Source organism: Eleutherodactylus coqui, chromosome 12 (genome assembly GCF_035609145.1).
Source record: "Eleutherodactylus coqui strain aEleCoq1 chromosome 12, aEleCoq1.hap1, whole genome shotgun sequence".
NCBI classification, from domain to species: Eukaryota; Metazoa; Chordata; class Amphibia; order Anura; family Eleutherodactylidae; genus Eleutherodactylus; species Eleutherodactylus coqui.
Genome location: NC_089848.1, coordinates 112,041,302 through 112,057,754, shown reverse-complemented (window position 1 = coordinate 112,057,754; position 16,453 = coordinate 112,041,302). Strand labels below are relative to the sequence as shown.

The 16,453-nt window shown below is 44.5% G+C and overlaps 1 protein-coding gene across 2 annotated transcripts in view; it reads right to left on the bottom strand.

Annotated features, from left to right (window-relative positions):
• The window catches only part of WDR86 (WD repeat domain 86), a 56,980-nt gene extending 48,452 nt beyond the window's left edge, over positions 1-8,528 (bottom strand). The window contains exons 1-2 of one of the 2 annotated variants that reach the window (XM_066584956.1): positions 8,298-8,528; positions 5,678-5,995 (exon numbers count right to left, since the gene is read on the bottom strand). In XM_066584956.1, the coding sequence (XP_066441053.1) occupies positions 5,678-5,906 (229 nt within the window). In that variant the 5' untranslated portion in view covers positions 5,907-5,995; positions 8,298-8,528. The remainder of the gene's footprint in view (positions 1-5,677; positions 5,996-8,297) is intronic. The other variant, XM_066584957.1, reaches the window with a different exon arrangement.
• Positions 8,529-16,453: the final 7,925 nt, after the last annotated feature.

Below are 16,453 nucleotides of genomic sequence, written 5' to 3'. Positions count from 1 at the left end.
AGCGACACCTTGAGGATGACAAGAATGGTGGCTTAGAGGTTAGCACTGTTGCCTTGCACCGTTTGGGTCCTAGGTTCAAATCTGATCAAGGACAACCTCTGTATGGAGTTTGTACGTTCTCCTTGTTTTTGTGTAGGTCTGTTCTTTATCACAATAGCGGGGGTGGACACAAATATGGAAACATTATGAGAGTTTAACCATTAGCACTGAGCTGCCCTTTTGACTCCTGCTTGGCTGAGAGTTTTCCTGCCAAATTTGTGTTTACTTCACCTCTTGCCCTGCTCTGGGTGGCCTTGGGAGCCAGCTGGTAACAGCAGCTGAGTGGCTGAAACCCCTAACCAATGGAACCTTGTTGCTTGGGCAGATGTTCACTTTTACCCAGCAGCATCTGTGTCATATTACCTCCACTTAAAATCGGTCTCATCCAAATATGATTTATAATCCTATGTAATTTAAGGCACGCATTTCATGCGATGTTTCCATATTTGTATCCACCCCCCCCCCATATATATATATCGCATACACGTACGGAGAAGCAGAATGTATTTCTGAGACGAACCGCCTGAACTTCTGGTCTCCATCAAACCAAACTTTTAGCAAAGTTTGACCCCAAACTTGGTCCAACTGTTTTGGTTCGCCAAGAACTTCTCACGGACAGGCCTTCTCTCCCAAGCAGCGGATCTATAGAAGGGAGGTTTGTGCTTTGGACTATTTGCAAAATCTAAAATGAAAAATGAAGCCTGTTTACTTGTTACAGAGCAGCGGATTACTTAGGTCATGCCTATTTTCCCGTTCCCTTTACACTGCTGCCAAGTTCCATGTTGGTATTTGCCAGCCCTGCCCGCTCCCTTCTGATCCTTTACCTCCTCAGATGATTCCAATATCGCTGGAATTACATTGGAGTATAAACTCATTCATCAAACCGCGCTGGTGTGTCAGTGCTACAACCCCAAGAGCTGGCAGCAGAACGGGCTGAGCCCGGAGAACATGTCAGCGGGGCGTGCAAGCGTTATCAAGAAATGTCATTCCAGGACTAATCCTCTGCGGAAGACGAGACGGTCCGGGGTAATGAGACACGCACACGGTCCTCCGTGAGGCCGCACGGTATGTCCTATTAACATAATCGGATTTGGACCACCAGTGTTTTATGGGAACACACGGACGCTGTAGACATAATACTGGGTTCATATTACTGCAACTAAATCCCCCGCTCAGAAGAACGTCCATGAGTCTCAGAGTCCATGGCTGCTGGTCCTGTCTGTGCCTCATGTGGACGACTGAAATATATTGCTTCTACTAGTGCAGAAAACTGTGCAGACAATATGGTTGGAGGAAACGGATGTCCATCTAATGTCACATACCGCGATCACAGAATGGTATTACCCTGAGTCACCCCTTTATTACAGACACCGTCCCTTTCACTATTGGCGCTTCCCTGTATGGAAATTCTCCCCGTGACCTCGAAGGGAAGTATAAAATCACATAACAAGTTTTCCGTAGACCAGTTTCAGTGTGAATCCACATTAGATGAGAAAATCCAGTGATCGGAGTGATTCCAATGAGACCTGGTCATCGGTGCTAGACTAGCCAGGGCCGGGATGTCACTGCCAACTGCGTGGGGTTTTCTCATGTAACAGGGTGGAGAGTATACTGAGAATGGTGCGATCGAGGAAAAACATCCAGCGGAAGGGGATCCTCTAGACGGAAACAATTCATCACCAGAAGGGGTCAGAGGAGGATGTCAGGAATCGTTCTGATCAACTGGTGCTGCACAGTGAAGAGCAGCCGAATACAACGCTGGTGCTCCAACTAACATGTCAGAATACACAACTCACCATTCCTTAGCACAGATGGACTATAAAAGCAGATATTGTGTGTAAGAGAAACAGAAAGGTGGGACTCCAGGTGGGAAAAAAAGCGAAAAATTGTATCACTGAGCAGCGGAAAAACATCGCCTGGTCAGATGGATCCAGATTTCTGTTGCACCGTGCTGATGGGAGGTCAGAATTTGGTACAAGCAGCATGAATCGATGACCCCTTTCTGTAAGCTGGACAGAACATGCCAGCACCGCTATGTAATTTGTGACAACTACAAGAAGCTTCCTGTCCGCAGGGGCCGATATTCCTGCAGTACAATATTATCACTTTGTGGAGTCTACACCACAATGAATTGTTGTGGTTCTGAGGGCCAAAAGAGGTCCAACGCTCTACTAGATGGGGGCTTTACTGAAGGGACCGTCAGTGTACATTGTCCATTTCTTCCAGTATAAAGCCATCCCATGTACCATAGCTCATTACTGGGCATTGGGACTTATTAAAGTGCACAGAACGTGTACAGCAGCACACGTAATGCTCTGAATTTGGTGATTTAGACCTTCATATAACATCACATTGCTGTCTAAAGGCATGCCACCATTTTTTTTCAGACTAATCTATATATATAAAATTGAATGTATGTCTGTCTGCGTGCGTGCGTGTCTGTTTGTCCTTTATGCGCTACTACACCATTCATCCGATCGCCATGAAACTTTGGGAAGTTGTTGAGTACACTCCTGGGAAGATTATAGGCATAGTACAAATATCCTACGATAAATGGCGCGCGAGCGTCGTCGAAAGTTACGCCCCCCCCCACGTAGATCGAATAAGTAAGCCACCTGCTATTGTGATGTCATCACTGATGTCATCAACATCGGACGCCCTTGAACATGCCCCAACATGTTCTATAAAGCTGCATTGTGATGTCATTAAGGCTCTATTATGACACGTACAGCTTGGAACCACTAGAGCACGCCAGCCAATTACCATTGGAGTTGGAAGTGGGTAAACAAGTACTAGGATATCTTCCTAAGAAGCCACAGCAGCCGGATAAATTGTATGTTCCACCCAACGGCTATTTTATTCAGCCTGCAAGGGGGAAGCAGCGGCCTACAAAATCTAATTCTCTCATTTCCTGATGTCATAGATAGATAGATAGATAGATAGATAGATAGATAGATAGATAGATAGATAGATAGACTGTATGCAATAACCCTGATAGATAGATAGATAGATAGATAGATAGATAGATAGATAGATAGATAGACTGTATGCAATAACCCTGATAGATAGATAGATAGATAGACTGTATGCAATAACCCTGATAGATAGATAGATAGATAGATAGATAGATAGATAGATAGATAGATAGATAGATAGATAGATAGATAGATAGATAGATAGATAGACAGACTGTATGCAATGACACGTACAGCTTGAAACCATAAATACTAGAGCACGCCAGCCATTTACAGTCAGTCTCCATTGGAGTTGGAAGTGGGCAAACATGTACTAGGCCAGTGATGGCGAACCTTTTAGGGACCGAGTGCCCAAACTACAACCCAAAACCCACTTATGTATCGCAAAGTGCCAACACGTCAGGGGGCGGGGCTTATCACAACGTATGATTTTACCCCCGTCGTTCTAAAAAGGACAAGGCTGTTTCAGAATAGACCGGGTGCAGATTCTGACTGCTTTTTGGACGCGGAAATACTGCAGAATGTGCTCAGCGGAGATTTCTGTGGAAAATTCTGCAGCATTTCCGCATCTAAAAAGCAGTCAAAATCTGCACCCGGTCTATTCTGAAAGAGCCCTGCCCATTTCTGCCACATGTACACATACCCCAGCGGTAATAGTGACACCTTCACCCCAGCGATAATAGTGACATCCCACAGCAGTAATAATAGTGACACTCCCCCCATTAGTAATAAGAGTGAGATACCCCAGCGGTCCCCCAGCAGTAATAATGCCCGCTCCCCCCCCCAGCGGTTCCCCCAGCAGTCATAATACCCCCCCCCAGTGGTCCACCAGCAGTCACAATGCCACCCCCAGCTGTCCGCCAGCAATAATAATGCCCCCCTCCCCCCAAGCGGTTCCCCCAGCAGTCATAATGGCTCCCCCCCCAGCGGTTGTCCTGGCAGTCATCATGCCCCCCTTCCCCCACAGAGATTTTCTTGGCAGTCACCATGCCCCCCCTCCCCCCAACGATTCTCCCAGCAGTCATGCCTCCGCTCCCCCGCCAGCGATTCTCCCAGCAGTCAGAATGTCTCCCACCCCCCCCCCAGCGATTCTCCCAGCAGTCAGAATGTCTCCCATCCCCCCCCCCCCAGCGATTCTCCCAGCAGTCAGAATGTCTCCGATCCCCCCCCCAGCGATTCTCCCAGCAGTCAGAATGTCTCCCATCCCCCCCCAGCGATTCTCCCAGCAGTCAGAATGTCTCCCATCCCCCCCAGCGATTCTCCCAGCAGTCAGAATGTCTCCCATCCCCTCCAGCAATTCTCCCAGCAGTAAGAATGTCTCCCCCTCCCCCCCCAGCAATTCTCCCAGCAGTAAGAATGTCTCCCCCCCCAGCAATTCTCCCAGCAGTAAGAATGTCTCCCCCCCCCAGCGATTCTCACACAACGGCTATTTTATTCAGCCTGCAAGGGGGAAGCAGCGGCCTACAAAACCTCAGTGGTCGCTGCTGCCGTCATCTAGATATATAAAAACGAAGTATGTATGTATGTCTGTCTTCGCAGCAACGCGCGACGGGTACGCTAGTTCCATATAAATCCAATGAAAAACCATATTCCTCAGTAAAGAACATATATGGAGGTGCGGTATAGGAGGTGCCTGCCATATTGTGCACCACACGGATCTCTAAAACAGCCATGTGCATTAAAGGGGTATGCCCATTTCCAGCTATTGATAACCTATCACCAGTATGGGTCATCATAGCAGATCAGCGACGGTCTTCTGCCCAATATCCTCGGGGTTCAGCTGTTTCCCTGTGTTTGGAGCTGTATTGCTTCCGGACGTGAACAGATCTGTACGCTATAGGCTTAACTATTGATAACCTGTTTACTGAACTGAACCAGTGGAACCCTGTTTTGGGTCGAATTTTACTAAAAGCTTGGTTTGAGGTGAATCCAAACCTCAGGTGGTTTGTCCTGGCTCGTGGAGGAAGAGGAATGGTGGCTCAGAGGTTAGTACTGTTGCCTTGCAGTGCTGGGTCCTAGTTCAATGTCAACATCTGCATGGAGTTTGTGTGTTGGCCCTGAGTTTTTGCTGGTTACTTGATCATTATAATCACCTTTATTTATATAGTGCATACATTTGTTGAGAGGAAGGAAGCAGAAGAAGCATGGTGGCTCAGTGGTTAGCACTGTTGCCCTACAATCCTAAGTTCAACTCTGATGAAGGCCAACGTATGCATGGAATTAAGTAAAGGTGGTTATTCTGAAACGTAGGGAGAACATACAAACTCCATGCAGATTGTCAGATTTTAACCTACGACTCCTGCACTGCAAGGTAGCAAAGCTAAAAACTGAGCCACAGCAGAAGATGAGCCGCTGTTATTTGTCCATCTTCATTATTAATGCTGAAGGTTTGGTTCAAATTAATTTGGCGCAAACCAAACTTTTCCAAAATTTGGTGAACTGGCTGAACCGAATGTTTCAAAAGTTCGCTCATCTCTACTCAGGATGTAGTTCTTGTGCAGCCAGAAGGAGAATCGGCTGGTGGCCCATACTGAGATCGGATGGCCTCTTCTGAGGTCCACCAGTAGACTGTCCACTTCTGGTGTAACAATTGTAATCGTTCACACAAATGAACACTTCCTGACTAAAGAAGAATAAAATGCTTCTGAGAATAATCCACTCACCTTGCAGCAACTTGCAGCACTGATGGTCCGATGTCCTCCATAGGCGAGCGGTACAGTCCTCACTGGCGGTCAACAAGTGGCACCCGTCTGGGCTCAAACTAATCCAGTTGATTCCACCTTTGTGATCTCTGCAGACTTTGATCAAAGAACTGTTTGTGCTACAAGTGGAGCTTCCGCTCCCCATTCTCTTGAGCCCAGCATGGGCAATGGCAAAGGGAGGAGGACTCATGGGTTTCACCACTCAGGTGCAAAGGAGCAGGACAATATCCACACTTGTGTCTTCTACATGGTGAGCAGTTTATGGACGGCGCCTAAAAACTGAGCAAAAAGACAAAGTTACAGTATGAAGATTCTGTAAAGGAATCTGGAACCACTCTGCTAAGCCAATGGAAACATCGCCCGTCGAGTTTATTGTTATACAGACCCAGTATATTATGATATCCCCCCTCCGACGTCTTGTTCCCTTCTCTATTACTAACCCTACAGACCCCACGGTCTACATGACACTCAGCATAACATAAACATATCAGAGGATTGATGGCGTGGAGATTGAAGAACACTTCTGTCGAGAAGGTTCTGCTTCAGTAAGTCAGAGCCATTTGTTAGGGAAGATGGAAGATGTTGTCCGTCCGCAACGTCACGCCGCATTGTGGGAGTTTATTTATTTTTGAAATCTAAGTTTGTATAAAGTTTTACAGAGTCGTCATTTGTCAGACCACATGTAGAATGATACGATGTGGAGCGAGATGTGCGCTGCCGTTACTTACGCCACCGGTGTTTACGTTCTGCACTAATTTTGTGAAGTCACTATTGGTACCATTTTGGAGTACATACGACTTTTTATTAATGACCTACCCTGAGAATACCTGATTGATAGTAATGTTCCGGATATCCCTTTTAAACATGGTTATCTACATGCACACATATGCAATGGGATCAATAGATAGAAATCCTTTTTTCTATTGATGGGCTATCCTGAGGACAGGTCATCAATGGTGAGTTCAGTTGCCCAAGATCCCTGCTGACCAGGTATTCTCCAAAGCTTGTGTGATGAGATTATTTCTGCAGGAAGTAGACAGCTCCATTCTTACTGTAGTGGCCAGGCTTCGTATTACATTGAAATATATGGTAACTTGGCTGCAACACCAAACCTGACCACTGCAGTAAGAACAGCTGATCATGGGCAATGGCTCCCGACCAATCTACTATTGATGACCTGTCCTGAGGATAGGCTATCAATAGTTTGCAACTGGACTACCCCTTTAAAACTGTGCTGTTGTGTAATAAAACTCTGTGTTGGCTCAGTTTTTGTCCGATACATGTGATTTCACCCATTACTGGGTATGTCATAAATGCCACCTTTATGCACATCTATTGGGTAAATATCGGTCCACCAGTTCCTGCTCCCCGCATTCTCCACTGAAATGTATGAAGAGTGCAACGGCCTACAATTTGCGAATGGGGATCAGGTAATATTTGCATTTAGCTGTACAATGGGCCCCCAGAACGGATTTTACTGTTGGGCCCTGGGCATCGCAGTTCACCACTGAATTCTGTGCTAATTGTACAAACATGTATTCGCTCTACATTGTATATTCTTTATGTTATGTTAACGGGCTCGGAGCTGAACGCAGCGGAGAACAGGCCGCAGCTTATATCAAGTACATGCTTACGTCCTGCCCCAGGAGCTTAGAGAACAATGCTATCTATGCAGGGGGCTGGGAGGCCAGAAGTGCGGAGTCAGCACAGCTCCAATCTCAGCTTTCCAAGAATCACACGCCTTCGTCTGCTGCAATACACAAGACTCTGCTGTGCGCTTAGGAACTAATTTTCGCTATGCTGGGACATATATCTATATGATATATGTATCATCTATTACCAAGGTGGGTGAGTCTAGGTTGAGTTTCGGTCCCTTTAGGGCATCTGGGTGGCATTTAGTTCTAAGACACAACTACTATGCTACCACCGCGCCCCAGATATTCAGCATAACTCACTATATATCTATCTATTAATATCTAGCCTAATAGATATATATATATATATATATATATATAAAAGTTGTGTCATGTAGGGTACATTCACATGCCGCTGATTTGCTGCCGATTTTCACATAGATTTTAGCGCAGATCTGCGCCAAAATCCACGACACAATTTACAGCAAATCAGCATTTAGGGTGATTGCACCGTAAATGAAACAGATTCTATAAAACATGACAATCATGGATTATACATACAAAGTAGCACATTCTAAACACAACATCCGCTACAATGTATCAACTAAGCCAGTGATTACAACTCCCAGCCGTCAGGATATCTTCAGAGCTGTAGTTTTGCAACAATTTTGAGAGCCGCAGGTTGGTGACCGCTGACCTAGACATAGAAAATGCTAGTAAACTGCTATGTGTGTACTTACCTGTACCTAACCCTTCCCATTCATTTACATTACGCATTAGAACAACAATTGCGCTGTGCGAGACAGAGTTACATTAGGGTATCATTGGGCGCTGGGATATACGAAATACTATACAGATAAGACAATGCACAACAATCTACACATCACAACCACGCAGGGGTGACACTTCACACACCATGACAGCTGCTGCAGAACTTCACTATTTACCTCCAGATTTCCCGGCAGGAGATAATTTGACGGTCTTTGAAGTGTTCCCAATTAGAAGGACTTGTCCTGTCCCACTGCAGTAACTTCCTCTGCCCATGTAATGTATAGGGAAGCGTCCTTCTTGCACCCCCTATTTAATGGGTTACACATGTAGCGTGCGGGGGGATCTGTATCCAATCCTCAGCTGCTGGGATGCTTCTCTCTAATGTTCAGCACCCTGGCTGAGCTGTAGTAGGTCTGTGGAAGGAGAAGGAGCTGCGCTGGGTTTTATCCTGGGGGGCGGTGCTGGCACACCCTCCCCTGGAGATGCCCCCCTCTCACAGCACTGTCACTGGCACAGTAGCCCATCACTCCGCATGTGAGAATTACCCAGTTCTTCTGTCTAATCAGAAAATTCAATGTAAAGAGTAAATTCATCTAAATCCCATACAGATCACTCCCAGGACTTCATGAGGAGTCCCAGCGGATCTCAGCTCCGGGACGCCAGGGGATAATTGTAACTTGTTGATGAGCTGCTGGACCAGAAAGCTTACAGTCTAATGGTTCCCAGAAGTGTAAAGACTATTCTGATTTATCGTTCTATCAAAAGCGTATTGATGATTTCTATAACTGGAATTATTTCATCATGAAGAATCATTCTGATAGAAGCAAAAATCATAAGACTCAATCTAATATTTATCTCCTATCTATCTATCTATCTATCTATCTATCTCCCATCTATCTATCTATCTATCTATCTCCTATCTATCTATCTATCTATCTATCTCTCTATCTATCTATCTATCTATCTCATATCTATCTATCTATCTCATAGCTATCTATCTGTCTTCTATCTATCTATCTATCTCATATCTATCTATCTATCTATCTATCTATCTCCTATCTATCTCCTATCTATCTATCTATCTATCTCTTATCTATCATCTATCTATCTATCTGTCTATCTCCTATTCATCTATCTCCTATCTATCTATCTATCTATCTATCTATCTATCTCCTATCTATCTATCTGTCTATCTCCTATTCATCTATCTCCTATCTATCTATCTATCTATCTATCTATCTATCTATCTATCTATCTATCTTCTATCCATCTATCTCATATCTATCTATCTATCTATCTATCTATCTCATAGCTATCTATCTGTCTATCTCCTATCTATCTATCTATCTATCTATCTATCTATCTATCTATCTATCTATCTATCATCTATCTATCTATCTCATCTATCTATCTATCTATCTCTTATCTATCATCTATCTATCTATCTATCTATCTATCTATCTATCTATCTATCTATCTGTCTATCTCCTATCCATCTATCTCCTATCTATCTATCTATCTATCTATATAATATCTATCTATCTATGTCATATCTATCTATCTATCTCCCCTATCTATCTATCTATCTATCTATCTAATATCTATCTATCTATGTCATATCTATCTATCTATCTGTCTATCTATCTATCTCATATCTATCTATCTCCTATCTATCTATCTATCTATCTATCTATCTATCTATCTATCTATCTATCTATCTAATATCTATCTATCTCATATCTATCTATCTATCTGTCTATCTATCTATCTCATATCTATCTATCTCCTATCTATCTATCTATCTATCTATCTATGTCATATCTATCTATCTATGTCATATCTATCTATCTATGTCATATCTATCTATCTATCTGTCTATCTATCTATCTCATATCTATCTATCTCCTATCTATCTATCTGTCTATCTCCTATCTATCTATCTATCTATCTATCTATCTATCTATCTATTATCTATCTATCTATCTATCTATCTCTTATCTATCATCTATCTATCTATCTGTCTATCTCCTATCCATCTATCTCCTATCTATCTATCTATCTATCTATCTATCTCCCCTATCTATCTATCTATCTATCTATCTAATATCTATCTATCTATGTCATATCTATCTATCTATCTATCTATCTATCTATCTATCTATCTATCTATCTGTCTGTCTCATCTCTCTATCTCTCTCATCTCTATCTATCTATCTATCTATCTATCTATCTATTTCCTATCTATTTATCTATCTATCTATCTATCTATCTATCTCATATCTATCTATCTATCTATTTCCTATCTATCTATCTATCTATCTATCTATCTCATATCTATCTATCTATCTATCTATCTATCTATCTATCTATCTATCTATCTATCTATCTATCTATCTATCTGTCTCATCTCTCTATCTCTCTCATCTCTATCTATCTATCTATCTATCTATCTATCTATTTCCTATCTATCTATCTATCTATCTATCTATCTATCTATCTATCTATCTATCTATCTATCTATCTATCTATCTATCTATCTATCTATCTATCTATCTATCACAACTGTCTGGTCTTCATCCTGCTGAACCAGTTAGTTAATAGTTAATGCCTCCCTTGTTCTCTCCTGTTACCGTACATGTGTCCATGCAACATCATGTCATGATTGTTAATGATGTCATAATGCGATCTGCAACCTAATGCAACTGTAACACGACACTTGCAGAAAATCCAACTTGCTTGGATATTAGTCATAGGTCGCAAGTTGAATGCGACTTTTTCCACCACAGACATAAATGTAAGTCCCATGCAACTTTAACTTTCCTGCAATTTGGCAGAATTTTAACAGACCAAACACAGCTCTGATACAGAGCTCCAAATGCCCTGCATAGACAAAGAGGTAACTAATACAATTTTGGCTGCTTGATGCTACTGTTACGTTTTTCTTGTGCGTTTTTTCCAAGCGATTGTCAGTAGGACTTTCTAATGTCAAAAGCGCATCACACAAAAATTGCAAAGCACCAACTTGCAATGCGTTTTTAACATTAGAAAGTCCCATTGACAATCGCATTAAAAAACGCAAGTGTGCAGGAGCCCTTAGACAGAGCCTTGGAGCTTATTGCAGTACAATGTATGCACAGTAAGCAGGAAGCTCATCATAGCTCCCTCTAGTGGTAATGGCAGTAGGCAGATAATAATTTATCATCTCAATTCAGGAGATTTGTAATCTCTGTTGGTAGCACAGTCAATAGCCATATGTTCTATTACACAGGGCCATTTTCACAGTTTGGAGGGGCCCAGTGCAGAGGCATCTTGAGTGCCCCCCCCCCCCCCTTGAGTTTTTCTTTGTCTTTAAAAAATATACTCCCCCGACTCCACCCGCTGCAGAACTCACCTCTTGCTGTGTTCTCTTTTTGTGGCTCGACACTGATGCTGTGTTTGTGAAAGCAGCTGTTTGCCCCTTTCCTCTGGCTAACTTCAGATCAGCAACTCTGCTTCTCACAGGACTACTTTTCCTCTTGGCTGCTCCATTGCGAGCCAGCTCTTCATCTCAACATTCCATACAAGCTCCGTTCTCTATGTGGCTCAGATCGCCATGAAGACTTCTTCCAGCCATAGCTCCGCTCTGCACACTCTCCTCATCCTGCTGTGACCTCCTCTCAGTGCCCCCTACAAAGTAACAATTCCCCCAGTGTACACATCACAAAATAATCATGCACCATTAAAGGGGTGGTCTCGCGAAAGCAAGTGGGTTTATACACTTCTGTATGGCCATATTAATGCACTTTGTAATATACATCGTGCATTAAATATGAGCCATACAGAAGTTATTCACTTACCTGCTCCGTTGCTGGCGTCCCCGTTGCCATGGTTCCGTCTAACTTCGGTGTCTTCTTGCTTTTTTAGACGCGCTTGCGCAGATGCATCTTCTCCCTTCGGCTGGTCTTGGAAGCATCGGCGTTTTGGCTCCGCCCCCTTTCGCGTCATCGCGTAGCTCCGCCCCCGTCATGTGCCGATTCCAGCCAATCAGGAGGCTGGAACCGGCACACGTCATGGGGCGGAGCTACGCGATGATGCGTACAAGGGGGCGGAGCCAAAAATCCGATGCTGCCGAGCGGAGCCGAAGGGAGAAGAAGGGAGAAGACGGATCTGCGCAAGCGCGTCTAAAAAGGCAAGAAGACACCGAAATTAGACGGAACCATGGCGATGGGGACGCTAGCAACGGAGCAGGTAAGTGAATAACTTCTGTATGGCTCATATTTAATGCACAATGTACATTACAAAGTGCATTAATATGGCCATACAGAAGTGTATAACCCCACTTGCTGCCGCAAGACCACCCCTTTAATATGTCTCACTGTGCAACTCCTTGATTTCTTACGGCTGTGTTACTTTTTCTTTCATCAGCTCCTTCTCTATAGTTACGACTTGTTTGAAATTAGCACTAAGATCTCAGCACTCAGTATTCTGTATGCATCTTCTGTCCTGCCCCCCTGTCTCCTGCTCTCTGTTCCCTCCTACTTGGAAGTACTGGAGGCAGGGGAGCAGGATGGAAGATGCACACAGTTCCAGCTGAGTGCTGCAATCTGAGAGAGAGCTGATGATTAAACAAGTAATAACTGCGGTGAAGCAGATAATAAAGAAAACTAGCATAGCAGACAGGCTCCCTTTTGCCCCCACAGTTTGCTTCCTTTTGCCCCATTAATAATGGTGCCATCATCAGGGAAGTAGCAGACAGGGTAGAACCGGAATATGTGCACTCTATGTCAAATGGTTAAAGTGGCCCTACTATTAAAGGGGTTGTCCAGTTGTAAGCTATTGATAGCCTATTCTTAGGTTATGGCATCAATACTGGATTGTCAGGGGTCTGCCAACTGGGACCTCCACCAATCAGCTGTTTGCCAGGCTGTGTGTGGTCATGCACTGAGCTGATTTCTGCAGGAAGCAGATAGCTCTGTTCCCACTTCAGTAACAGAAACACGTGCCGCACTTGTACATATTTAATATCTGAATAAAATTGCACAACTGTTGTTTATACTAACTGCATAAAAATGCAAAGTTCTTAGCATGTATTTTGATCAAAACATGTGGGCCCATCTGCCACATCCAGGCGAACCTTACTATACAGGTTCCTAAGTCTAAAAGACAACTCTTTTTGGGCCAAAAGCCTTCAATGGACTCAGAGTACGCTGGATACCTAGCTAAATACTCTCGTTAAGATACCTTGGGCAGATGAGTGATTGGAGTGCAAGACCAAAGTGAAGGCAGCCACTCCCCCACCAATTCAGATCATTCAGATATTAAACGTGTATACTTGCGGAGACATATATTTCTGTTATTTTATTTGCTGCAGACATGGTTTAGTGTACCTTCACGTTTAATTTATTTGTTGAAAATGCTGACTTTAGACTTTTGTTCCCACTGCAGTGGCCAGGCCTGGTATCACAGGCCATTTACTTCAATGGGAACTTTGCCTGTAATACCAAGTCTGGCCACTGCAGTGGGAACCCAGCTGTCTTCTTCCTGCAGTGATCAACTGGTTTGGTGAACAGCTTATCGGCAGTGGTCCTGGGGGGGGGGGGGGGGGGGGGGGGGGCGAACCCTGGCAATTTAGTATTGATAACCTACCCTTAGAATATGCTATCAATAGTTTACAACTGGACAGCCCCTTTAAGCCTGCCTATCTATCTGCCAGAACTGTTGCAAAGAACGGCACCCACTCAAGAGGCTTTGGCATCTTCATTTATTGTATGGTCACCCATTCATTTAAATGACACCATGACAGATCACAACAAAAGTTGTCAACCACACAGTAACGTAACCAGGGTATACTTGGGGAAGCAGTAAAGGTGCATGCTCACCAGGACATCCGAAATCCAGCATAATCCCATATCACAGATGGTAAAGCAGCACATAGGAATCCACAGACGTCTACAGAGTTTTCATGTCTGACAATGCAGCTTTATTTGCTCCAACACATACACAATGTTTCGACCATAAGCTATGGTCTTTGTCAAGATTTGAATATCCCGCCTCCAGCAAGCGAGTGCTGTGATTGGCTCACGAGCGCCGTTGCTCAGCCAATCAGAACAGGCGCTGTATGAACCAATCACAGCCATTTAGTGATGTAATTCACTGAATGGCTGTGAATGATCGAGCGCCGGCTTTGATTGGCCAAGCAACGGCACTCGTGAGCCAATCACAGCTCTCTCTTGCTGGAGGCGGGGTATTCAAAGCCCTGAGAATTCTGTGTCAATGCTGGGGACACAGCAGCCCATTGCTGTTTGTTTTTTTCAATTTGATTAGCTAGAGCATATTTTTGGGGGAGGGCTTATATTTCAAGCAACTCCCCCATCCAAAAAATAGGGGTAGGGCTTATTTTCAGGGAAACACTGTAGTTTTCAGATCTTAGCGCAGTGATTTTTGTCTGTGGGATTGGGTTTATGGGACTCATTGTTCTGGTGAAAAATTATCAATATAATAAAGATTTCTATTTGCTCATTTTTTTGATATGTTAGTTATTTTCAGGAAAGATGTTGCAGTGCTGGAATGGGAGGACTGGAATACCCGGAGAGGCATCAAAATTGGGATTATTTACCCTGGAAAAAAGACGGCTAAGGGGCGACCAAATAACTATGTATTATGAAGGGACAATACAAGGATCTCTCCCATGACCTGTTTATACTCAGGACTGCGACGGTAACGAGAGGGCATCCGCTACGTCTAGAAAAAAGCAGGTTTCATCACCAACACAGAAGGGGGTTCTTTGCTGTAAAAGCAGTGAGACTGTGGAACTCTCTGCCTGAGGACGTGGTGATGGCAAAATCCATAGAGTTTAAGAGGGGACTAGATGTCTTTCTAGAGCGCTACGATATTACAGGATATAGACATTAGGTGACCAACAGGGTTGTTGATCTCAAACGTTGATCCAGGGATTGCTCTGGCTGCCATTATGGAGTCAGGAAAGACTTTTTTTCCTCCAAATGAGCGAAATTGTCTCGCTGTTTTTTTTTTCTTGCCTTCCTCTGGACCAATGAGAGGGGGGGGTTGAAACAGGCTGAACTAGATGGACATTGTCATCATTCAGTTTAACATACTATGTTACTATGTTCTCAAAGTCTCTTTAAGGCTGGATTCAGACGAACGTATATCGGCTCGGTTTTCACGCCGAGCCGATATACGTTGTCCTCATCTGCAGGGGGGGGGGGGGGGGATGGAAAAGCCAAGAACAGGAACTGAGCTCCTGCCCCCTCTCTGCCTCCTCTCCACCCCCTCTCTGCCCCTCTGCACTATTTGCAATGAAAGGAGGTGGGATGGGGCGGGGCTAAGTTCCGAGAATTAGCCCCGCTCCTGTCCCGCCTCTCCTCATTGAAAATAGTGCAGAGGGGTGGAGAGGAGGCAGAGAGGGGGCGGGAGCTCAGTTCCTGCTTCTTGCTCTTCCATCCTCCCCCCTGCACACGAGGACGACATATATTGGCTGGGCGTGAAAACCGAGCTGATATACGTTCGTGTGAATCCAGCCTAAACAACACAGTCCATGAGCTGGGCTCAAGTACTCAAAAGCCTCACTTACAGTGCATGGGAGTCACCGCTACTACCATCTCTCCATGTAGCCAGTTCACTCCCTTGTTCACCAGCCAGCACTGTAGCTCCGCCCACAGCTTACAAGTCCTGCAACTTATCTGCCTCCTTCTCACTCAGAGTGACAGCTGAAACAGACAGACAGAACCTTCTGGCACTCTGAACCGTACATGAGTAATGCAGCGCAGTCCTTCCACTCCTGTCCTCCCATCATATACTGCTCACAGGATGTTGGAAACTATGGATAGGGGAGGCAATAGTAATACATCAGAGGATGGGGAGATATTTTTCAGGTGGGGGGTGGGCATATTTGGTATTTCAGCCGCACTTCAGTAGCGGTGAGCGATTCCAGCGACCTGATTGGTTGTTGGGTACACCCCCCCCCCCTTTGGAGATGTGCACGAGTGGCCGACCCATTAAATAAGCAGCAGCAGGGCTGGAGGAGGGTCGGCAACTAAGCCCAAGCCTAAACCCTAACCCTAAACCTAACCCTAAACCCTAACCCTAAACCTAACCCCCCGCTGGTCTCGTGAAGTAGCACTTGTGGGGGGTGTGTACCCAACAACCAATCAGGTCGCTGGAATCGCTCACCGCTACTGAAGTGCGGCTGAAATACCAAATACGCGTGTGTGTGTGTGTGTGGGGGGGGGGGGGTCACATGACATAGCAGATGAAGGAAGTAGCTAGATCAGGTAGAGTGAGCCTATTACAAAATGACTGATTATGATGATGTACATTAAATTTTACGATGTTA